Raw genomic sequence first — 24,134 nt, 5'->3', positions numbered from 1 at the left:
AGGAAACTACATGAAGAACAATATGTATCTTTTAAGAGGGATACTCTGGTGAGGACTCACTTATAGGAAACTAATTTCATTGTCTCAGGGGTAATGGTTGTATATCTGAAACTTTCCATAAACTTCCCAGGGCTTTGGCACAGTCACAAAACGGCAGTTTAAGGTGAAATTAGCACGACCGTTCATACTCGGCAAAATACTCCCCTCCCCTAAGCAGGTCACACAAAGCTTGGAATATCACCACAGTGCAACAGTGGCTGGCAGTGCCTCTAACGGGCTCCATCTCTAAAAGCTTTAAAGGATGTAAGTGCTCCACTGACCACAGCAACAGCAGTTCTGCACAGAAGTTACTTTAATCCCCATGCCACCATGGGCTCAGTTCTTCCACCAGAGACAAGCAGCATGAGGGGCTTCTTCAGCAGGCCCCTCCCTCCAAAAGCCCCTCAGTGATCATCACCTTGAGACTGCTCAAGCATGTGCTGCCCACTTGACATGGGGCCAGTTCCTGAACGTCACCTGGCAGTTCCTCAATGACACTTTCCCAGGTTATGTTACTTTGGTACCTGACACTGAGTGGGTGTTAACAGTACGACCAGGCCTTCCCAGGAGCCTGTGTCAACTGCATGAACACTCAGAGCCACCAGGCGTGGAGGCCTCGCTCTGTAAAGCGGGAAGCCCAGGCTTGGCCAGCAGCGCTGACAGAACCAGAGGAGTCCTAGTAGTTCAGCTGGTTCTTCCAACTCCAATCCACTACAACAAAACCGAGTTCTGGACAGCCACACAGGTGTAAAGCTGCATCAGGGACAGTTAGATAAACGAGGTGACTTTAAAACAACTAGGTGGCTCCAAGCTGTAGCTCAGCACAGCAGCTTGTAGTTCAGACTGCTGGGAGTGGGGTCCCCTTTACACTGGTGTGGGACAGGACTCAAGTACTGTCATCTCTCCCTCTGGATTACCTGTCATGAGCATTCTACCTCTCCAGGTCCCAGGAAAGCTCAGCGCGAGGTCCCACTATGTACCCAGAAGAGATGTGATGTAAGGGAATGGTGGCTCTTTTGCTCCTCACAGGTCTGGTATTATCCTAGGTGTCACCTCTAAGCCCAGGGACTCAGGAAGGCTCTCTGGCTCCAGAGCAAGACGCAGTATACAACCCAACACCTGATTGTCCACACTGATGTCTCGGACTAGTGGGAGCTAGGGGCAGGACTCAACACATCCAGCCATCAAATGGAAATAGAAGCCATCTAAAAATGTTCCTGCATCCTAGCTGAGTTGGCAATGGCTGGACCTGATTATAAAACCAAGTGAGAAGAGGATGCTACCAAAACAAAACTAAATCCCAGTAAGGAATACTGAAATGCATCTCAGCAAAATACTTGCCTGCTTTAAATGGAAACTGTTCTTAAAACAATGCTGTGACTACATCCAAAGGCTGACACACATTCTTGTTGCTAACTTACGCGCGCCAGAAATTCTAAGTCTCTATGAAGTGAGTCCTGTTTAAAATTTATGTTTAGATGAACTCTACAGATTATTAAAGTAGAACTCCAGTATATACCGTAAATGTCTGTCTAAATACTGATAGATTTCCTGCTCAGAACATAAGCCTGCACTTTGCAGTCCCAGCCTCCAGGGCTCCCTAAATAACATTACAGTATCCCTCTGGCCAACGCCACAGGACCCCCAAAGAAGCAGCTTCTTTCAAGACCGCTTTCTGTCCTGGCTTGTTGGCTGGACACTAATGTCTTCCCTAAGATGTTTACATTTCTTGTGATATCTGCCTGGATTTCCTATCACTTTCTATCAGGGGCTTGAAAGGGACATCAAGCCAGCAAAAGCCAGCAGGAAGAAATCACAAGTATTTCCAAGACTCTCATGGCTCAAAACTGGATCTGATTTTTGAATTGCATTAAGTAACTTAATGCAGTCATGTGAGATTAATGCCATCCCCATCTCTAGCTCCCACACTTAGTCGGAGAGTAAACGAAGCTTACAGACACTCTTACACGACAGCTCATGGCCATTCGAAGCACTCTACACTTCTTACACTCTACACGACAGCTCATGGCCATTCGAAGCACACCAGGCAGGCATGAACTGCACATACAAAAATACAGGCAAAACTCTTCCACACAAGACAAACTTTAAGTAATCAAACTTCAAGTAAACAAAAGCAGGTCTGAGTCTGTATGTAAGGCAGTTTGCTGAGGTTGGAGGAGCTTAGACCGGCCTTCCTTTGGGGTTAACACACAGTCAAACGGCAGTGGTCAAATGGCAGTCCCTAGCTGACGTAAGAACCACTGTCAAAAGCAAAGGGTGTGATGCTAACCAACTTGATTTTATACGAGTGAACTCGGTTTCTACTGCAGCCCACTGTTGCTGAAGCGACGGTTTCCTCTGAGAAAGACTGTGATGATAGACCGTCTACTCCAAATAAGGACAGAAGGATGAGGGAGATGGGGGCAGAACTGCCTCCCAGGGCAGTCCCTTAGCCACAGAATACTGTTTACTAAAGTCCAAGTCTTTAATAGAGAAAGTATCAGGACCTATACTCTGCCTTTAAAAGAAATGAAACTGAGATCTATAAAGATGATCCAATGTGATGGCTCTCAAGATCAACTCTATTACTACCTGGAGAGGAAAAGAGCACTGGGAAGGGAGCTAAAACAAAACAGGTAATAACAGGCAGCAGCTGTGAGGCAGTGTCCCAAAGGCACCAAAGGCTGCAAACAGTTTACAGCAGTTCATGCCTTCCCTAATCACACCCACTCACAAACACCAAGCTTTAACCATTTTTGTTTTTTTTTTTTTTCCATGTAACACTGGATGCTTTTTATCTGGGATCTATTACACAGATGTCGTCTTCACACTCAGTCTGGATCTATTATTTGGTATTCCACAGCACTGTTCACTTAAGGTCCTAGTGTGAAACAGAGGTCTGTGGCAGGAAAGCTCAAGGTATATAAAGCAAGTGGATTCAAAGGGCCCTGCCTACATCTAGGGTCTGCACAATCACCCAGCCCATGCCACCGGTGCACACACCTCTTAAGTCCAGGGTTCGGAGCTCAAGAGCTCTGGCTCTCCAGTCCTGTCCTGCAAGATGCTCTTGAGGATTACATGTGGTACCAAGAGGTTCAAGAACCCACAGATCACCAATGATGGAGCGACACACCCAACTCTCAAGTGTGGGCTGAAATTAGCCAGAATGTTTAAAGCAAGAGATGGGCTACCCAGCACTCCTGGATCCCACAGTCCAAACTGATGAAAGGCTGGCTATAGGGAAGGCTCTTCAAATGAACTGCAGAAGCCCTAGTCCGAAAGGCCAGAGGGGATCCGTCTCTCTCATAATGGCCTGCCCACACTTCCAAATACACCACAGCACTCCAGCAGAAATTTCACTGGGAGCAGATGGGCAAGTAATAGTCTCAGGCTAGCACCAGGGAAGAAGGGCTACGGGCTGCCAGATCTGGAAAGCCAAAAGATAGGACTATTCTCCCTAGTCATCAGCCAAGTCCTAAGGGCACCTAAAATGTGGCCTGTACATTCCCAGAATCCTCTACCTGTATTCCAATCCATTTTCTTTTCTTTTATAATTTATTAAATTTTAATTCTTTGTGCATTGGTATGAAGGTGTCAGAATCCATGGAATTGGAGACAATTGCGAGTTGTCATGTGGTTGCTGGGAATTTAACTCAGGTCCTTTGGAAGAGCAGACAGTGCTCTTAACCACTGAGCCATCTCTCCAGCCTCCTCCAATCCATTTTCAAAGTAAACTGCCCTCAATAAAGTTTCTTATAGACATCAATCAAATCAAAGCAAACCTCAATATCTAATCAAACGCTGCATGTCTAAAATGAGCTTGGATATCAGTAAGCATTTTGATTTAATTATGAACATCTATGTTCCTGGGACATCAACATTCAAACATCAAGTTGGTTACATCTTTCTCATCGCTTTTTTGGGGGACTATGACATGAGGACAACACTCCAAATATTAAGTATGACACCAGACGAAAGACCACTAGGAAAATATAGGCTCACACAGGTCAGGAGTTCCACTTTTCTTTTTTTTTTTTGGGGGGGGGGAGGGAGGACCTGGACAGGGTCTCACTATGTACTCTAGTCTCAAACTCAGAGGGCTGCCTGCCTCTGCCTCCTGAATGCTGTTATTAATATTGTGCAGCACTGCACTTTTTCCTGGGGTCATGTTGAAGATTCAAAAACTCTAGAAACTATTCTTGCCAGGAAATATTTGTCACAACCAAGCTTCTAACAGACAGCATAGGACTCATCACTCATGATGTGCCTTCCAACAGTGAAAGGGACAGGAGACTCTAGTAACTTACTTTTTAATGTTTAAAAAAACATTTCACTCTGCATAAAGGGTAAGAGCAACCAGAATGGAGCAGCTCCTACTTTACCAGATGGACATGGAAGGAATGGCTTCTTCGGAACTCTTCCCTTTGGCAAATGTGTCTGAGATTCCAGTGCCTGTCAGAGCCAGGGATGCCATGAAGAATGGGAGAAGCACCCCTTGTCCTTTACCAGTGTGGGTGGGACAGCATGCAGAGCCAGCAACAGTCCACTCCTTGTTTTCTGCAGACTGTAAGCTAAGATGTAGCAACAGCCCTCACTCATGGCTAACCCACCAAAAACTAGGAAAGCACAAGGGTCTCATGAATAAATGCTAAGCAGACAGGGTGGGATGGAAGCTGCTTCTCTTTCTCAGAGCATCTCCAAAATCTGGCTTCCTGGCATGGCTCTGTAGTACACCTGCATGCATTTGTAAACAACATTTTCAAGAACTACTGCTGAAGAAACTGCCAACTTCCATCACCCTCCCCTCCTTTTCACAGCGTTTCCTGGAACCTGGTAGGTAGACTTGTGAATTCCTGGACAAGTTGTCAGGCCTGCAGTCCCTGCAGGGAGGTCACACAGTGGGCTCTAGGCCAGACTATAGGAACTGCCTCCTATCCACACTTTAAAACAGCCCCTGGAAGAAACTTAACACATGCTTCTTTGATTCTTGCTTGGGAGAACAATAGTCACTCTGCAAACTAAACAGCAGGCCGCTCAGAAGCAGCTTAGATCTCAGGTAAAAACTCCGTCCTTTACACTCTTCTCATAATCCACAAGTCACTTCTTGACCCAGCTAAGTGTCTGCCCTCAAGGGGAGTCAATTGCAATTAGCAAAGTTCAGTTGATGTCACACAGACACGGTGGAGAGTGGTCCCAGGCCAATGATTGACTACACAGACTATAAACCAAACAAGGTCCAAGTGGCCTGCTTCCCCCTTATGGACAAAATGCAGTCCTTTCACAAGTGTTTACAAAGTGTTTATTAGTTACAATGATATAGAATGCATCATCCAATTCTTCCCTAGTTATCAGGTGTTTTAAATAACATGAAAAAAATCTTAAGACATCTGACAAGCAGAGGATGTATCCATGCTAACAGGACAAGTAGCAAACATCGCTCTTGTATGTCTGTAATGAACTGTCAAGGCTACATTTGTTAAAAATCAATGAACAATCCCTTTTGCGTATCAAATTGTAAATTTTAATGTTTTCATTAGAATAATCTTTATAGCACTCTGCAACAAGAAGCAATAAAGTAACTAACAGCAAACTTCAGTACAGCAGACACTGTCCAGATTAACAATGCAAACAAAAATGTAAGCTATAAATCACAAAATACAATTGAGGCACCCAAAAACAATTTAAATAATTTTAAATATTTTATTTTTTAACCGCTACAAATGCTTTATACAGTATTTCAACATAAAGTCTCCTTAACAGAGATGTAACAAAATGGGAATGGTAGTGAAAGGTTAATGTGGCACAAATTCAGCAAACAAGTATTAACCTACAAATCTGAAGAGGTAGATTACTTTTAAGGTTGAGTACAAAACACAGTATGAATAAGATGTAGCCATTTTCCACCAACTCAGTCATTAATACGGGGGGGAAGCATCAGCACTCATGGAGAAGAGGTGCTGACCTGCTTTGGAAGGAGAGGCCAATCTGTTGCATTGAATCTACTGAGACTGAAGAGTGAGACCTGGTATGTGGACACAAACAGCCATACAGGCCTGGATGCTTTCCGTGCACTGATACACGGCTACATAGCATCTCATAATATAATAGCTATAAACTAGTGCCAGACAATAAGAGGAAAATGTACAGCTGGATAAACATTATGCTAACAGAGGCATGAAAAGGAGTCCATATCCAATCTGGTTTTCTCTGCATTCTGCTGGCAATCTGCTTGTGATTAAATTTTTTTAAGGGGAGAGGGCTAGGAAACAGCTAAATGCCTCTCTGTGTAATTCACATGGAAGAAAGGCATCAAGGGCTGGTGTGTAAGCAAGTGTTCTGAGGTAAGCACACCCAATCTGTCATCCCTGAAACTATGAGGACCACTGATACAAAAACAAGAGCTACTTGCTTTGCAAGGTGCAGTTCAATTGCTCCCTTTGCTGCTCTCTGCCACTCAAGAACCACTCAGAGTGGCCATTTCCATGATGAGGAAGCAGCCAGTCCATTCTAGCCCATCTTACAGCTCCTTTCTCTTTGGATCTCAGTCACCTGAGAGCCCAGCACACATCTGGCTCCACCAAGGAGACAGATGCTTGACTCTAAGCAAAGCAAGAAGCCTGTGGTACAACTGTATGGTACAGCTTTTGAGTCGGCTTCCACTGGTCTCGCAAGCTGGGTAGATGTCATATCCTTTGCCGTAGTGCTTATCCTAAGCTGAGCATGCAATACCTTTTAGTCAGGAAAAGTTTAAAGTTTGTTTGTTTGGTTGGTTGGTTTTGGGGGGGAGTGTTTCTACAAGAAGTGCCTAAGAAATAAAAAAAACTGAAGATAAATGATAACACAACACAACCTTGTATGAACTGACCATGTTAAAGAAAAAGGTGAAAAGACTGTAAGACAAACGTCACCAGACAGAAACATGAATGTCTCTAATCGTTTTAACAACTTGATTCCTGCCCTAACGAAACAGGGCTGTTTCCAACCCACAGTTTGCAGTGGGTATGGGCCCTGGGATGGGGAGAGGGGGCTGTGTGTGTCAGAGATCACTTTGTTCACTCAGCACCAGGAAGTGGTGGGAACCTGTGCTAGAGCTGCTGCTTCTCTAGCTTTCTGACTTCTGGACAAGGAGCTGGGGCGTCATGAAAAATGGAAATATTGCTTGGACAGAACAGCTCTTTGGATTACAGGAAAGAACATGGTAAGAGTCTGCTTCTCCTCTCTGGAAAGGAGTCTTCAGCAACAGATCCAAAAGCAGCGGCAAGAAGGCCCAGGCAGACTGTGCCTCACACTCAGGGAGAGGCTCACCTGCTTTTTTTTTTTTTTTTTTTCTTTTTCTTTTCTTCTTCTTCTTCTTTTTTTTTTTTTTTTTTTTTTGTGGTTTTGTTTTGAATAAAACATTTGGAGCATATGGCTTTTTAACCTCAGAATGATATTCTTGCTGGTGATCTAGGAAGTGGCCAACTGATCATCTGTGGAGTCCTGTGCTCAATGCTGTGTTCTGACTACATCCATGTGGCTGGTGGCACATGGCCTTAAAAGCTGCAGAACCCTATCCTACACTGGCTTTCAAGTGCAAGTGTCTGATGCTGGACATGGCTTACAATCCTGGTTTGCTGCAATCCACAAGTTCTGCAGAGCTGAGAACAGCAAATCATGGCACATGGGAGCTGCTTGCATCACGAAGTCTCCTCTAAGCCAACTGAGAAACACTGGAGCAGAGGACCACTGTCAGTAAACATTCCTCCCTTGTCAGCATACAACACATAAGCACTGAAAAAGAGCTCAGCCTGGCCTGTACCAGCCCTGAGTTAGAGGACACCTGCAGCCAGGAATCCTACTGTTGTCTATGTTTGCATTCTGCAGAAATGCCCACTCTTATGTCTAGACAGCCAAACATGATGTCCTATTGGACGTTTGGTTTTTAATTGTCCAAAACAACTTACAAGGTAACAGTCTCTTGGTTTAAGTGCCTTGGACGATGCCCCTCCTCCTGTAGATCTGTCTACAACACAAGGGCAGGGACTCACAAAGGAAAAGGATTAGCCACCAGGGACATTGCACTGTACTCTCTGCTACTGAGTGCACTACTCATATTTTCATTATCTATAGCTTTAAGCGATGCTTTTTAGGTCAACTTTAACTCCAGCAACGTAACTCCGTTAACTATTAAAATAGTTTACAATCTACTAGAGCAAAGAAGAGACACACATTTGGAGGCACTTTAGCCTTACAGTCTTTAAAACACCAGGTAAGAGTGAAGCAAGTCAATTTTATACATGCACACTCAGCTCTTATATTTTCATACACTCACCCCTGAAAAGTCTACAGGATTCAGTACAAAACAGTAATTCTTTCAGAAAACACCTGAACAGAGCACATTCAAAGCATCAATCACCTGCATGGTAACCCATGAAAATGATGGCTCAATAATGTTAAGATTGTGCGGGATTCTCGAGAACAGAGGCCAGTAACAAGCAGAGAGCACTGATGGCTGAAAATAGTGCTTTCTGTCACCAGAGCCAACTCAACAATGCTGCCTATGTACCCACATGGCCAAACATGACCAGATCAATAGCAAATAACACTCGGCATATTTTGAAGTACCTTAAAAAAGATTCCAATCCTTCAGCCCTACAGTAAACCACTGAAAACAGCCTTTGCTGTTGCCCAATATCTAGTGCTTTCTTTTACTATGCTTTAAGGCACACAGTGCCAAGAACTCTACCTGAGTGACAATGGAATGCTTAGGTCTTCTCCAAAACAAGTCACTCCACCGCTGTTCCTAACTCTGTTTGCTTCTAACACCCAGAATTACAGCCATGACAGCCCAGAACCAGGCAGGCTTCATAGAAGGCATCAAAGTATTTGCAGAGATGCCTTCTAATGGTCACTGACCTGTGGACATTAATTATTTGGGAATAAGCACGAATTCCAAGTGTGCATCAACTCAGCCTGAAAAGTCAATGTAACAGACTGAAGTAGGGCCATATCACTCTGTCCCTGAGAACCCTTTGTAATATGGAGAGAACATGGAATAAGGCAGTAAGGTCAGTTCAGATCTAAAATGAAATGTTACTGGAGAAGGCACTGAGCCTCAGGGCCACGAGCCCCTGCCTCCCTGCAATCTCAGTGCCTAAACCGCTCATTCTGTCCCATTAGAACCTCAACTGCTGACTGCACTATGGCTGTAGGCAGGGGGCTGGAGGGAGAATATAAGGCATTTTTAAAGATATATGGTGTTTTACACAATGTGGCAACTTTTTTAAAATTCAAATACTAGCAAATGGAAGCATTAATAATAAACAGTTTTAGACACTGGTAATTATGCTTAAGTCACAAACTATGAAAGAAGAGTGCAATGTGGTTGCCAACGGTCTTGGAACCCACTTCACCCTCAGGAGCAACAAAGGGCCAGGAACCAACATAAGCGGCACTGAAACACTGCCCAAGATGTGAATTAAGAAACCCTTATCTTCTCATTCAGGAAATTGACTTTACGTTCCACTCAGAAATTAAAGAAATGGTACCACTTTGTGAGTACTAAGTCTGAAATAAAATGTATTTATTCATCTGTACAGCAGCCAAAGCAGCAAGGGTATGCTACAAATTATGCAATTGCCACTTTGCTAAAATGCTCGTGTCAACATTTTATAGGACGAGGAAACAAAAACATCCTTCAGGCCGGCTACAGCTCTCCCGGCGGTCCTCACCTCCCCGAGGTCTGGGCTTACCTGAAGTCCTTCAGCTCATGCCTGGCACTGCTGTCCTCTCTCCTGCTCTCACTCAGGTCCGCAGCAGCTGCCAGCTGAAGGCTTCTGGTGATTGGGCCCCCACTCCGCTCTCTAGATTTTACTATGAACCGGTCTGTTCTTTTCTTACTGGCCAGAGCAGTCTTGCTTTGTAGAACAGCCTTGCTCTTCTGCACTCTCACTTGCAGACTTCGGGATGATTTGCTTGAGAGCTGAGCAGCATGACTCTTGGCAACAGCTTTGGATTTTTTGCCCTCTACATGAGTAATTTTGGCCATTCTTATAGGACTGGAATTCCTCAAAGATGAAGAGCTTGCTTTTTTGGATTTGACCGAAGCTGCAAATTTGACATTCTGTCTGGATCTGAAGGATGATGAAGGCAGTGAGGGTTGGGCAGGGCCTGAGCTCCGAGCTCTGGTCTTACCCAAGGGTGCCTGTGTGCTCTGCATCTTAATCTCTGCATCTGCAGTCCGCCTCCGGGGATTACTGCTATTGTTCCTGTCACTGCTAGCAGGTGAAGCATGGCTACCTTTCTTAGATGAATGGGACACTTTTCTTTTGGAAGGAGAAAGGGGTTTTTTAGGACAGCTGAAAGCGGCATGCTTATTCAGGCTGCCGATGTATGTGAACTCCCTGTCACAGTAAGGACAGATGTGAGAAGATGCCTCGGAAGTGTCCTTCAGGTCTGCCCTCTGCTTTGCAGATCTGTTCTTCTGAAGGATCGCTTTCTGCACCAGCTGGTTTTTTTTCTTTAATGCGCTTAGCTTGAGCTTATTTGGAGACATTTTGCTGAGCTCAACATTGAAGCTCAGTCTCTTGGGCTGCCCCATCCGTCTGAAGGCATTTTTCCCAGAGTTGTCTAAAACTACCACTCCGTTTTTGGGTTGCACAGTTTGTTTCAGGGGCACTGGGTTTTTCTTAGGGGTGTACCTCTTCTTGTCACTTGCAGATGCACACGCCAAGATATGTTTATGCAGCTCGGGCATATTATCAACACCCTTTCCACACTTTGTACAGCGAATGGCAGTAGTGAAAGTCTGTGGAATATTGTGCGTGGTGAAGTTTGTGGCTGTCACCCCAATCCCCATGGGGTTTCGATGGTGGTACTGAAATGGGGGTGGTTTAAAGCTCGGGTAGTGCTGATTGAGACCGAGACGAACATCTGGATCTTTTGTCTTTATTCCAGATGCCATTATTTTGATGGTTGTGTAAAGCTCTTCAGAGGAATCATTTAACTCCTCATCTCTAGAAGTTTCTGAAGGCTCTTCTGGCAGACTCTGCATAAGCTCCACATGGGCCTTGCTGGGGTCTGTGAAGTTTTGGGGCCTCAAGGTTCCACTTTCAAACTCGTGGTGTGTGCACACCTCATCTGGGTGGAGATCACGCTGGTGCTGCTGTAAATTGCACAAGAAGGCAAATTCTTTTTTACATACAGAACACACAAAAATATTTCCGACTCCATGAAGCAGAAATCGATGCTCTGACAGATCAGTCTTACCCTTAAAAAGCTGCACACAAAACTCACACTTGAAGGGCCATTCTTCAGCATGAACAGATAAATGTTTGGTTAGATCTTTAATGGAAAGAAAAGGTGATTCACAGACATTGCAAACAAAGTTTTTGCTGAATGTTTCCTGGACCACACTCTGTTCACCTGCAGGAAGGGCCTCGTCCTTGGGTTTCAGACCTTCATTCTCTGACTCCTCCTGCTTGAAAGTTATTGCGGGGAGAGATGCTTCCAGGTTGTCCCCAGAGGAAACCACAGATGACACTGCTGAGAGAGGGGGTGGTGACGGGGATGTGGAGGAGCATGAAGAGGAAGAGAAGGAAGAAGAGGAAGAGGAGGAAGAGGAAGAAAGTGTTGGAGGACCAGGGGAAGCAGCAGACATGAGTGGCTCTACAGGAGGAATGGGAGAGGGTGAGGGGGACACTGTTGGGGAGAGAATTGGAAGGGGAGACTGGGCAGTGGCATTTGAGAACGGAGAGGGGCACTGCTGAGGAGAGGCATCAGAAGAGGGGGTGGGGAGAGGGACATTTGGAAGGAGGGGAGGTGGTGGAGTGGCAACAGTTAACACAGGAGGGCAAGGGGGAGGAGAACAAGGCTCTGTAGGGACCAAGAGAGGAGGCAGCTGACCCGAAGACAGGGAGGCTGTCTGGAGAGGGGGTGATGAAGGGTTAACAACTTCAGGTGGGGACTCAACAGCAGGGGCTGAGCAACTCAAGTCAGGACCAAATTCAGGATCTGGCTGCGTATCTAAGGATTTACAGGGACTTGGGCTCCTGGTCACCTCTGCTGTGGTTTCTGTAGGTAAGCTAACACCATTGTACTCATTGAGAAGAACCTTTTGCAACATGCAGGTGGTTGGTTTTTTCTTCTTTGCAGTACCACAGGATGGCTGTGTCAAATGGTTCTCTTTGAATTCCTTGCTTTCAGAATCACAAGGCTTTTTATGCACACTGAGATCCAGTACAGATTCCCAAGGGACTGGAGTCTTGCCTGTGCCCTCTGACTTCTGTTTGACCCCACTGGATAAATCCAATGGCTGTTGGTTGCACACATTGCCGAAAGTGGAACTGGCTGCCCATTCTTTTGTTATTTTGTATTCTTCAAAGCAAGGAGGGCTTCCACTCTCTCTCTCATCTCTCCCAGACAAACTCCAGGCTGGTGAGTCACTACGACTTTCTAACTTGGGTTTCTTGGAAGTCAGAACTGTGTCTGTCCATGCTGCTTTCCCATCACTTGGTTTCCCAAAATCTCGCAGGGCAGGGCTGTGCTGTGGAGAGCTGGGCGGAGAGCTGGTGCGCCTCTTAAACCTACTAGAGGTCACAGGTAACATGGATGCGGGAGCAGAAACACACACAGGGCCTAACTTAGGAATTTCGGCTGCTGAGATCCCTGCAGGAGTCAGCTTGTCCTGGGTCTGAAGAAGCTGCTTGAGTTTTGAAGACAAATAGACACCTTTCTCTTTATGGAAAGATACCACCTCTGTTGTTGATATGCTCAGAGGTAGACTTAAAGAACATGAGGGTGCCGTGGGGTCAGACTCTGCCTCAGCTTTAATTTTGGGGAGCACAGGCGGACTGGCAGTCCTCCGTTTCTTGGATTCACAATTTGTGCTGCTGGGAGACTCCTTAGGAAGATCGTCTGTTATAGAGATCTGGGTGTTCTTTATATTTTGAGTAATCTCCACAGTTACCGGAGTAAGCAGGCAATCTATGCCATACAAGTGTGCAGAATTAGACTCCATCTCAATCACATCACAATTACTAGTGCTGTTGTTGGTCTGAATCTTACCGTCAATATAGTAATTTAGGTTTTCAGAGATGTTGCTCGAAATGTCCATGATATACACATCATCCGTTTCCCCTTCCTCCTCTGGCTCTGTGCTTGGTACATAGACATTCTGGGAGGGTGGGGGCTGCTCTGCTGGTGGCTGCGGCTCTTCTAAGAGTCCTCCTTTTCGCCGGACGCCTTTGGGAATCAGGTGGCGTTCGTGAACTCTGCGCTGATGTCGTCTCATATTGGTGTGCGTTCCAAATACCTTTTTGCAGTACTTGCATGGATGAAGTTCTTTAACTTCACCATTCTCTTCCATGAAAGATGAATTTACTATGTCCTGTGAGGATTTCTCTGAGTTCAATATCAAAGAGTCTTGCGCAAGCTGAGGTGGACTCAAGTCATCTTTAGAAATGATGTTTTCTCCCTTGCCATCATCTGGATCCTCTGAGGGCTGTAGTGTCACGCTGGGCTTCCTCTTTAACCCTGCTTCGTGGCGACGCTCATGCCGCCTCCTGTTAATCTGTGTGCCAAACGCTTTCCCACAGTACTTGCACTTGAAAGCATGATTGATTGTAGACATGTGGATATGCATGTGACGTTCAAGCCCCTGCTTGGTTGCAAATTTTCTTTCACAATGTTGACATGGAAACATAAATGTTTCAAACACATCACCATTGGCCTCCTCTCTAGTTCTGGGGATGTGGAGAAGAGGGATCACGTCTGGAGAGTCTTCAGAAGTTTCATTTGAAATACTCTGTGGTTCTTCTAATAAATCCTCCGGCTTTTCTTCACACCGTATTTCTGGCTCTTTCACAGAGCTTTCGTTAGATATGTCAGCTTCTTCCTCTCCATCTTCTTCCAACTCCTCTTCCTCTTCCTCTTCCAACTCCTCATCCTCATCCTCCTCTTCCTCTTCCTCCAAATCATTGATCTCACAGTCTGTAACTTCTTGCTTCCCATCTGGCTCTGGCTGTGGCTCGCAGGCTGGAAGAGGGATGGCCACCTGTGGAACTGCATCCTGGCTGACCACCTCTGGCAGAAGGGCTGGCTGCTCAGGTGCAGAAGCCAAAGGCCTCTCGTCCTCTTCTTTAGGACCTAGGTAGCATAAAGGAGCAGAAGCACAAGAGATAAGGGCACACTGGCAGCTGTGTGATCAACTTATATGACTCTACTGCTGGAAGCTGCTCGGAGCAAGAATAGCTCCTTTAGACATTGATCTGGGTGCAAATTCCTTCCACTCACTTAACAAAAGGAATTGCGTAGGCCTGGGTAACACCAGACACATCAGGAAAGTATGCCCACAGGGTATTAAGCATTTCTGTTTACAAAAACTGTAGTCCCTACAACTTGCTGGAATAGCCATATAAACTGTAAGGAGACTCATTATAAATTCCAATTTCTCATGATTCAAAGAAATTGCTAAACCTCTCATCCTTGACTGAAGAATGGAACTTGTTCAAGAATGATGTAATCAGCTGTTCAAGTAAAGAAACTTTCTATCTCTGAGAAGCCTAATTAATTGTTATGGATCATGAGCATGTCACTGAAGAAAACAGCAATCCCCAATCACTTGTAAGTCTATACGCTCATTCCCGTCAGAAACAGATAGGCCAGAGAAGGGCTTGCTAATGAGGCCAGTTGAGCAGAGAGACATAAAGGAAATAAATCGTGCAATCATCTGGTAGACAGAATGCCTTGGGCAGAGGAAACAGCAAATACATGAGCTCTAAGTCAAGATGGCACTAAGCAGGCTCAAAGTCAGGGAGGCTGTAGAAGTGAGTTGGAAAAAGCTCAGGAAATGAGATTGGAGGTAACCCAGGACCACAGGTAAGACAGCCTGAGAAGCTAGCTGTTACCCTGAGTTAAAGGGAGCTTGTCCCAAGTTCAAGGGAGCTTGTAGGTGTTCTAACAGAGAAGTCAATCATATGGCTCCATTTTTAAGAAACATGTTGCTTATGGGGAGGAAAATGGAAAAGCTATGTGGACAAGGAAAGGAGGTGAGCAAGAAAAGCCCATTGCTCCAGGAAACGTACGGGATGACATGCAGGTCGTAGGAAGGGGAAGGTGATGGGAAGTAATTGGACCCTGGGTACAGGTACTTTGGAAATGAAGTTGACTGGATGTGGTGAGAAGCCAAAGAGGACTGCAGGAAACTGCAACAGTTCTGTTATCAAAAGAGACTATGTACAGGAGAAGCAGGAGTGCCTATGTATGCATGTGGCAGAGAGAAATCACGAGTTTACTTAGGACGGGCTCAAGTTTCAGGTATGGTAATATAGGTGTCTCAGTGATAACATTAAGTAGAATCTCATACGAATCTAGAGGTTGGGCTGGGAAGAATGCTCAATGGTTAAAAGCACTGGCTACTGTTCCAGAGGACCTGGGTTCAATTCCTAGCACCTACATGGCAGATTACAACTGTCTGTAACTCCAGTTCCAAGGGATCTGACACACTTACACAGGCATACATGCAGGCAAAACACCAATACATATTTTAAAAAAAATTAAAAACAAAAGTTAAAAAAGAAAAAAAAGAATCTTGAGGTCAGCAGAGAGGCTGCAGTGCCTGACTATATAGCCAAGTCCTCAGGGGGAGAGACATTTTTAAGCAATAAACTGCAGATTACACGGAAAGTAGACAGACAGGGAAGGACTATATCCCAAAGATTGAAAGCCTAATCATCTTTGTCAGCTTGACCTATCTGGGAGAGGAAAGCTCAACTGGGGAAGTACCTGCCTGACTATAGGCATGTCTGTGTGTACTTTCTTGAATGACAGTTGCTGTAGGAGGGTCCAGCCCACTGTGGGCAATGTAATCCTTGGGCAAGTGGTCCCAGGCTATATAAGAAAAGTTGCTGAGTTTCAGCCCTGAAATAATAAGCAGTGTTTCTCCCTGGTCACGGCTTCCGCTCCTGCCTCAGCTTCCCTCAATAATGGGCCATAACCCACAAACCAAATAAACCATTTCTTCCCCCAGGTTGCTTTTGGTCATTACTGTATCACAGCAACAGAACACAAACTAGGCCCAAGAGTGAGAAATGGCCTTTAGGCCAAGAAACAAGTCCCAAGGAAGAAGTGGTTCACTCAGTCCAGGGTTGTAGGATACTGGGTAAATAAAGAACTAAAACTGGGGTGTGTTCCATTTGCCAACAGGGAGGTCTATTGACCAAGACAACAGCCACAGCAGAATAGTGAGGACAAATTCTCAAATGGAAGGAAGAAAACAGAAGAAATAGTAGCAGCCCTTTCAAGGCTCTCTATAAAGGAAGAGAATGCGCTTGTGGATAGAAAACACTCTTCCAGATCAGATGCAAGGCAAAGACAAATGCTGGTGAGGTGAACCACATGGTCACCTGCTCAGTAAGAAGGGCCACCTGCTATGCTACTGAATTCAGTCCCTTCTCCCACAGTCACCCTAGTCACCCTAAGAGTTCAGAAACTTGGGGGTGAGGGGATCAGCAGAGCTACAATTTCTCTAGGCCAAGTGAACTGGCCAACTCCTCCAAGTCCTCTGACAGACTCCCATGGAGCACGCATAGCAGACCGCACAGGTCACATCAGACTGTCAGGACCCTTATCCCTACCTCCCTGACACCATGTCCTCCATTTACAGCAGGATAAAATGACTGTTCAAGTTTTACTCTGGCAGAAGCTACACAAAGCAAGCAAACAACTGTCCTATAATAAACGCATGGCCATATTTGTGACAATACAAATAATATGAAGTGTGCTCTGCAGGCTGACAGCCATCAAGGATAAAGGGAAAGGTGACAAAGGTTAATAGAAATCAGGATAAAAAGCATACAATACTGCATCTGAATGCCAGGAGAGTAAAAAACTGAGCTATGGGATGGATTAAGAGACTGAGAAAAAGACATTCCAGAATGCTGAGACCAAGGCGGGCATCGTACTATTGGACAACAGGCTAGGAGACAGAGGCAAAAAAGAGTGGCCCAAGTGTCTGGATACAACATGCTATCTACAGACAAGGACCACTGGAGGGAGGAGATGATAAAGAGCAGCCAAACACTACAAGCTCTACAAATACAAAAGCTCCCCTTAAACACCTGGGCCTCAAACCTCTTGCTATTTCTGAGAAATAGGGGCCCAACTTCTACCATCTGCTGCTACTTCATTAGCAGTAAGCTCCTATTTCTAAATAGAAATCAGCCTTCTCTCCCTTGGAAACATTTCATACTTTCTATGTGCCAGGAGAGTAGTCAATGGTGGTAAGAACACATTTCAAATGTGCTCTCAGATATATTTTCTTTCTTTCTTTCTTTTTGTTTTTTTGAGACATGGTTTCTCTGTGTAACAAGAGCCCTGGCTGTCCTGGAACTTGCTTTGTAAACCAGGTGAGTTACTGGGATTAAAGGCATGTGCCATCACAACCAGCTCTCAGGCACATTTTCAACAAGCACCCAAAACACTGGACAAAAATAAAGATAGATAGATAGATAGATAGATAGATAGATAGATAGATAGATAGATAGACAGACAGACAGACAGACAAACATAGGACAACAGAAATATATTTCTATGGCTCAAAAATATCTTTCTAGAAATTGTTTTCTGTGATAATCTGTGGTTTCCTTAGTTTTAAATGCTTCTCCCTACAATTGATAATCAATTTGGTTTGAAACTATTTCAGTGGTTCTCAACCTTCTTAATGCTGCAACTCTAATACAGTTCCTCATGTTGTAGTGACCCCCAGCCATAAAATTATTTTGTTGCTACTCCATAACTGTAATTCTGTTACTATTATGAACTATTACTAATATAAATATCTGACAAGCAGGTATCTGATATGTAAGCCCAAAGGGTCATTACCCACAAGTTGAGAACCACTGGTCTAAAATAACAGGAGTTTAATGTGCACAAGTCAGGTCCCAGAAAGGTGCCCACCTCCTTAGGCTTTCAAACATCAGGGCTGGGAGACCTTGCATCATCAGCTGCACTAGACAGAGCAACCCTCATGCTGACCCAGTGCCAAACACTGGGCCTGAGCATCAAGTGTCTTTTTTGTGGTTTCATGGTAGAGCAGGAAAAAGTAACTCTTCAGTTACTAACGGGACCTCTTAAGCTTTCAAATTCTACTTTTCTTTGTTTGTTTGTTTTTGAGACAAGGTCTCTCTATGCAGCCCTGGCTGTCCTGGAACTTGCTTTGTAGACCAGACCAGACCAAACTGTCCTTGAACTCTGCCTCTGCCTCTGCCTCTGCCTCTGCCTCCCAAATGCTGGAATTAAAGGCGTCTACCACCACTCCCAGCTTCAAACTCAAATTTTTTAAACATAAAAATTGTTGAGCATTTTTTATGTTGCTCAAACAATTGTCCAAGCAAATCTGCTGCTCTCAGGAGACAAAAGTTAAGTTTAAGACTGCGAAATGAACTTTCCTCACTTCCTTCACTCTATAAAGAATAATCTGAGGTTTGGGGAGAGAGGGGAGCTCCTTCCTTCCAGTTAATCCCTCCTGTTTTTAAAGTCACACCAACCTTCCATCTGACTCCCTCAGGGCCCTGTACTCATCATTCCCAATGAAAACATTCATTCTTGATTCACAAAAGGGCTTTAAAACCTGTGATTCTCTTGTGTGTCATCATCACAAACAGGACAAATTAAATGGCCGTAAAAGGTGTTTAAAATATTGACACCCCCCCACACACACAATTTCTTGCAAGAGTCACAGTCTGTATTCTGAAATCTGCCTGTGTGTGTCACAATGAACAACTCTTGAGCAAGCTCCTGTCTGTGTAAGTTCTCCTGTAACAAACTGAGGCACACAAGAGTCCCAAATATGGAGCCTCCACTGAACTGAGCACAGTAAAGTTGATTAACCCTCAAACTGCTTCCCTGTAAACTCTTACATCATGAAAGATCTTAGAATATCAATGTTCAGCGGCATTAGCAGGAAAAAAACAAAAAACAAAAAACAACCCAGAACTCTGTGGAAAGAAACATAAAAAAAAGAGTACAATTTTTAAATTCTGACCCAAACTAAAAACACTTTTCACTCCGCTATACAAAAACCAAAGGTACCTGATATTTGTAAGTAAATGTTTAATCAAAGATACACACACACAATAACGCATATAAATCATAAGGTACATGACAAGACAAAATTTTTCCTAATATGTCCCAGTAATCACTGAGCGGATCAGAATGTCACATTACTAATAACTCCGAGCATTTTCATGGCCTGCCAGTCTAGCTTCTGTTACTACAGATTGTTTGTATGGCATTCAATGTATAGAAATATATGTGTGTGCATACATGTTTTCGCTTGTTGGTTGGTTGGTTGGTTGGTTGGTTGGTTGGTTGGTCAGTCTCACTATAAAGACCAGGCTGGCCTTGAACTCAGACCTGTCCTGCCTCTGTCTGGCTAGTGCTAGAATTAAAGGCTTGCGCTACTATGTCTTTCTTTATGAATACAGCCATGTAGCATGTTTAATTTCATTTTAAGGGGAGAATAATTTCCTTCTGAGGAGAAGGTGAGGTATGAAAAGTTAAGCTTACTACAGTGAACTCAAGACAGCTTTTTTGCTGTTTGAGCACTCTAGTTCACCTCAGGTACACTAAGCAGGAGACAGAAAATGGAATGAAGGGCTGACACATGGAGGCCAGCAAGCATGGGCAACGCTTACCTTCTGCAGAGCCTCTCATGTTGGCAAAGGGAGAGTCTGGTTCACTTGCTTTCAGCTGTGTGGCCTGGGTTCTGATGCTTTTGTTTTTATTCTCTTGTGATTTCTTCTTCCCTGAAACATAACATATATTTATTTACTCATTCATTCAGGATCACTCTGGTCCTTGAGACAATTATTAACCCAAGCAAAGTAAACTGTATTTGTAGCAATTATCACTTTGGATTTCTAAAGAAAGGAATGGATGGTAAGTAACTACAAACACCAACAAATCTGTCAGAGAAAAAAAAGAGAAACTCATAAGTCCTGAATTTTTAGGTGCTTGGTCCTTAGTTTCACAGCTGTAGTAGCTTTCAAATTAATGAACAATGTATTCTCAAAGAGTCAATAATACTGATAAAAAAAAGACACTCTCGAATCAACAAAACCTGAAATCATATAAATACTGTGGACAAAGGCCTATCAGAGAGAAGCAGTATGTTGTAACTTAGAACCTTTTACTGGTTAAGATAGGATAACCCACAACTGCAACTTCTGTTTTAGAAGTAGATGTTACACTGCATTATAAGGGATAAATATAGCTCCAACATCAAAGGCAGAGTAATCACAAATAATTCCCATCAGCCAGCATGGCCTTTATTTCATTAATAACATGGGGAGAGGCACACAAAGTTCAGGAAATACTAACTTAAGTCCAAGTGACCCCAAACTATAGAAAGTTAGATTAAAATACGACAGCTCCTAAGAAGCTACAACAACGAAGCGGAACACCCAATCACAGCACTGAGTACACTGCAGTTCAGTCCTAATACTGACCCAAAATTGGTAACCCAAGTTCTCAGAGCCAGGTGAGTCTCAAGTTGCTTCCCAAGCCCGGCCTTCTCTTCTAGCATTATTCTCGCACACACCCCAACATCACCACCCTGAGAAATTCCCAGGCTTCCCTGCTTTTCCTCAACAAGCCTTCTGCCACCTTCATATCCACCTTAACAGAAGGCAGACAAGAAACTACTCATCACTCTGAACCATAGAGAAATCAAATTCTCGACAGTCTCAATAGCAGACAATCACGAGAGGAACAGGATTAGCTAAAATGATTAATACAGAAGAAATGGCATAACTGAAAGATCATTAGTTTAAAAGTACAGAAATCAACTATAATATAAAATACTAATTTAAAAGATTTTGATAAAAAATTAATATATAAGAAAAGAAACTACACAAAACAAGTGTTTGTTTATCTTTAAAAGGAAAAATCCTAAAACATCATTTTAAGTGTCCAATTCTTTGGCCAGTAAGAAAACAAGCTTGGTTTGTTTCTTTTTATGGGAAGGAGAAAGGGGTACTGTTTTTCAAATATATGGTTACAAGTTCCTGAGAGTATGGCCACACCCTCCTTCCCACATTCAGCTAAAGTGGCCTGGAACACAAGCACACATATGAGCAGAAGCCCCTCTACCCTGACATGAACAGAGTCGAGGGCAGAGGGTCACGGCAATGGTCATCCCCTCTCCAGGTGAAGAAGCACACTAGCCAGCACGCCCATGGCAGACACAGTGGCATCTTCCACAGCAGCTCTTCAGAGCCCCTGGGTCAACCTTGCAGTGTTTACTCTAACCTGGTAACTGCTGACAAAAGCTCCTGAATCATCTTTGTTAAACAGAATCTGGATTCCCTCCCCCTTCAACAGCTCCTTGTCCCTCCTGTGTGTGATGCTCAGTCTGAATCATATTAGTAACTCCAACAAAATGTGTGCCAACTACAAAGAAAAACACAGATGACAATCTGATGATATAGTGCAGTTGAAATGCTCCACTGTCACAAGGCTAGCAGCAGAACCTTCAGATATTCCACTCAAAAGTTAGATATAGAGATGTTTTTCCCCAAACCAAAACCACATCTTTTTCTACATACTGTCAGTACTTAGTATAATCAGTACCACCCCCAGGTCCTCAAGCAGGCCACAAATTACTATAACTATCTACAGGTTTTTACATAGAGAATTGTAATCTAAACATGGCCTCTGCAACAAGCTTCAGCTACATTAGGAATAAAGGCACATTGTAAAATTTAATAGAAAAACATGTGTCCGTTTGTTGACCATAATACCTTGCCAAGGCAATTCAAAGATTTTCTACAAGCTAAATGCTGTACCACACCCAAGTAGCACAAGTAGAAACATGAAGCATACCAGGCCTATGGAAACACAGCATTAAATACACTTCCATTATAATAAAACAATCAGCGTGATGTACTTAAAATGTAACTGCTTAAGTATGTGAAAAGCAAATGTTATCTTACACTGAATTCCCTGCCTTAAAACAAAACACCTCTAAAACAGCTATTCATTCGACATGTTACTTTCCAGACTCCTAATCAACAAGTTTGTTTTTCCCTCCCCAGGTATTCATTACAAAGCCACAGCCAAGGAAATGCAATCCATAGTGAGGACAAACCACATCAGGATGAGCACCTCTGCACCTTCTTCAAAGGACTAACAAAAACACACCACAGTCACTAACGGGCAGGTAACCCGCCTAGTTTCTCAGCACAGACGACACTCTCAGTCACAGAATTTTCTGTTGTGCCGGTTGATTCACTAGAGTATGTGGCATAGCATATTGCAGGGGGGAGGGGCACTCTACCCACAAGATCTAACAATAATGCCTCCATCCCCAGTGCGACAACCTCAAACTGAAAAACATAGCCAAATCTACCCTCTTCTCTGTGAGCAGATCTCTCAAATGTCAGAGCACTGGACTAGAGCAATGTACTACAATTGGGGTCACTACAGACATGGGACTCTGTGGTCTATATAATAATTTAAAATTATACTAAATACTAAAATAACAATACTAATTCTAAAGATGAAGAAATGATACCGCCAAAGTAACAGTGAATAACAATGGATTTACATGGCAACAGGAATCTAGCAAGACTATTATCATTTGTTCATGGAGCTAAGACTAGCATCTAAATTTCCTTAATCAGAACCATTTTATCAAGCTACTTCTCCTGAGGCCCTTTGATTAGAGCTGAAGGGGCTACAAAAAGAGAGAGAGAAACCCACCTCTCTGTCCCGTAAGAGTGCTACTTTGTGGGAGAAACTGAAGGCTAGGAACAAACACATCTATGGCAAGAAACAAATGAAATCCTGCTCTAACTTCTGTGAGTGCCTGGCCCTGCATCACCAGCATTGCTGGACAGATAGGGTCTGTCACATTTCCTTAATCAGAAAAGTTCTTTCCAGGCACTTGGTTTCTGTCTGCTACACTGCAAGAGAAAACAAAATGACCTATCAGGACTGGTCTGAAGGAGACAGACAAGTCTCCTTCTCTCTTCTATCTCTGAGGCAAGAGGTGCCACTGAGTGGATGGCAAGTACACAAGTGCACTTACCAGGGGTCCTGCAGGGTCCTACATGGCGCTACTGCCAGCTGGCTGCTCCACTTGGTCTAGACAAGAAAGATACAGGAATGAAACATGAGGAGAGTGAAATGGAAATGACAAAGAATAACATGAGAGACAACACCTGATGTGTAGAGGAAGAAATGTGTACATAAAGATGAAGAAAACAAGGCAAAGAGCCATTATCCATTGCGTCAGTCAAGTCTCTCACATCACTCTCTCTCTCTCTCTCTCTCTCTCTCTCTCTCTCTCTCTCTCTCTCAGTGTATTAGGCTCACTGTCAGACTTGTACCATGCCTAGGTTATATGGCATGACACCTACACCATCTATGGATCACTCTTCTAGAAGACCTCAAAGTAGCAATCCATGCCTATAATTTCATAGACATCCACAGATCAGAGATGGGAAGTGTCTACCCAGGTCTCGCAGCTATAAGCGTTCAAACCATAATTAGTGAAAATAACACTGATCAAAGTGTTCTCTGCAAACATCTCCTAACGCCTCAGTCAGCTCATGCCATTCTTGGCACCCATTACTACCCTGGTAAATGAAGCAGACACATGAAGTGTCTACACACTCAGCATAAGGACAGTAGTCAAGTTGGAAGGAAACACTCTTCCATCTTCATTTTACCTTACGTTACAAAGTATCAGCCAACAGCATAGTACCCTGCTCCGAACATGATTCACCAAGGAAACAGGTGTTTCTAGTCAAACAGCTGCCATATAAAGACACTCAACAGCTGTAATGACTGCTTTCCTAGACAATGGAAAGCCTTATACTGCTAGTGCCCAAGGTGGGAGTTACAAAATCAAAACTGCTTAAGGCAGCACATTAATAATTTAACCCGGATCTGGACTATGTTCTACTATTCAAACAAACTAGACAAACAAGAGGAAATTCTAGAGAAAAGTGGTTCACTTAAAAATGTTTAGGCAGCAAAGAAAATGCAAAACTCCAGGTCTGTTAAGCTACATTAAAAATTCAGCACAATAGTGAAGCTCCTGCATATTGTGA

General features: G+C 43.9%; 1 protein-coding gene across 5 annotated transcripts in view; it reads right to left on the bottom strand.

Annotated features, from left to right (window-relative positions):
- Prdm2 (PR/SET domain 2) overlaps window positions 1-24,134 on the bottom strand; it is a 103,867-nt gene that overhangs the window by 15,234 nt on the left and 64,499 nt on the right. For 2 of the 5 annotated variants that reach the window (XM_021650239.2, XM_060379127.1), the window contains 2 exons: window positions 19,713-19,823; window positions 9,771-14,163 (listed from right to left, as the gene is read on the bottom strand). The exons of 1 other annotated variant lie outside the window; for it this stretch is intronic. In XM_021650239.2, coding sequence (XP_021505914.1) covers window positions 9,771-14,163; window positions 19,713-19,823 — 4,504 coding nt within the window. Of the gene's footprint in view, window positions 1-5,315; window positions 7,749-9,770; window positions 14,164-19,712; window positions 19,824-23,107; window positions 23,164-24,134 lie in introns of those variants that run through there. 2 more of the 5 variants (XM_060379129.1, XM_060379126.1) reach the window with 2 other exon arrangements.

The sequence above is a fragment of the Meriones unguiculatus genome, chromosome 3, assembly GCF_030254825.1.
Source record: "Meriones unguiculatus strain TT.TT164.6M chromosome 3, Bangor_MerUng_6.1, whole genome shotgun sequence".
In the NCBI taxonomy this organism is placed as follows: Eukaryota; Metazoa; Chordata; class Mammalia; order Rodentia; family Muridae; genus Meriones; species Meriones unguiculatus.
The sequence above is the reverse complement of the archived record's forward strand: the minus strand, read 5'-3'. Positions and strand labels throughout refer to the sequence as shown.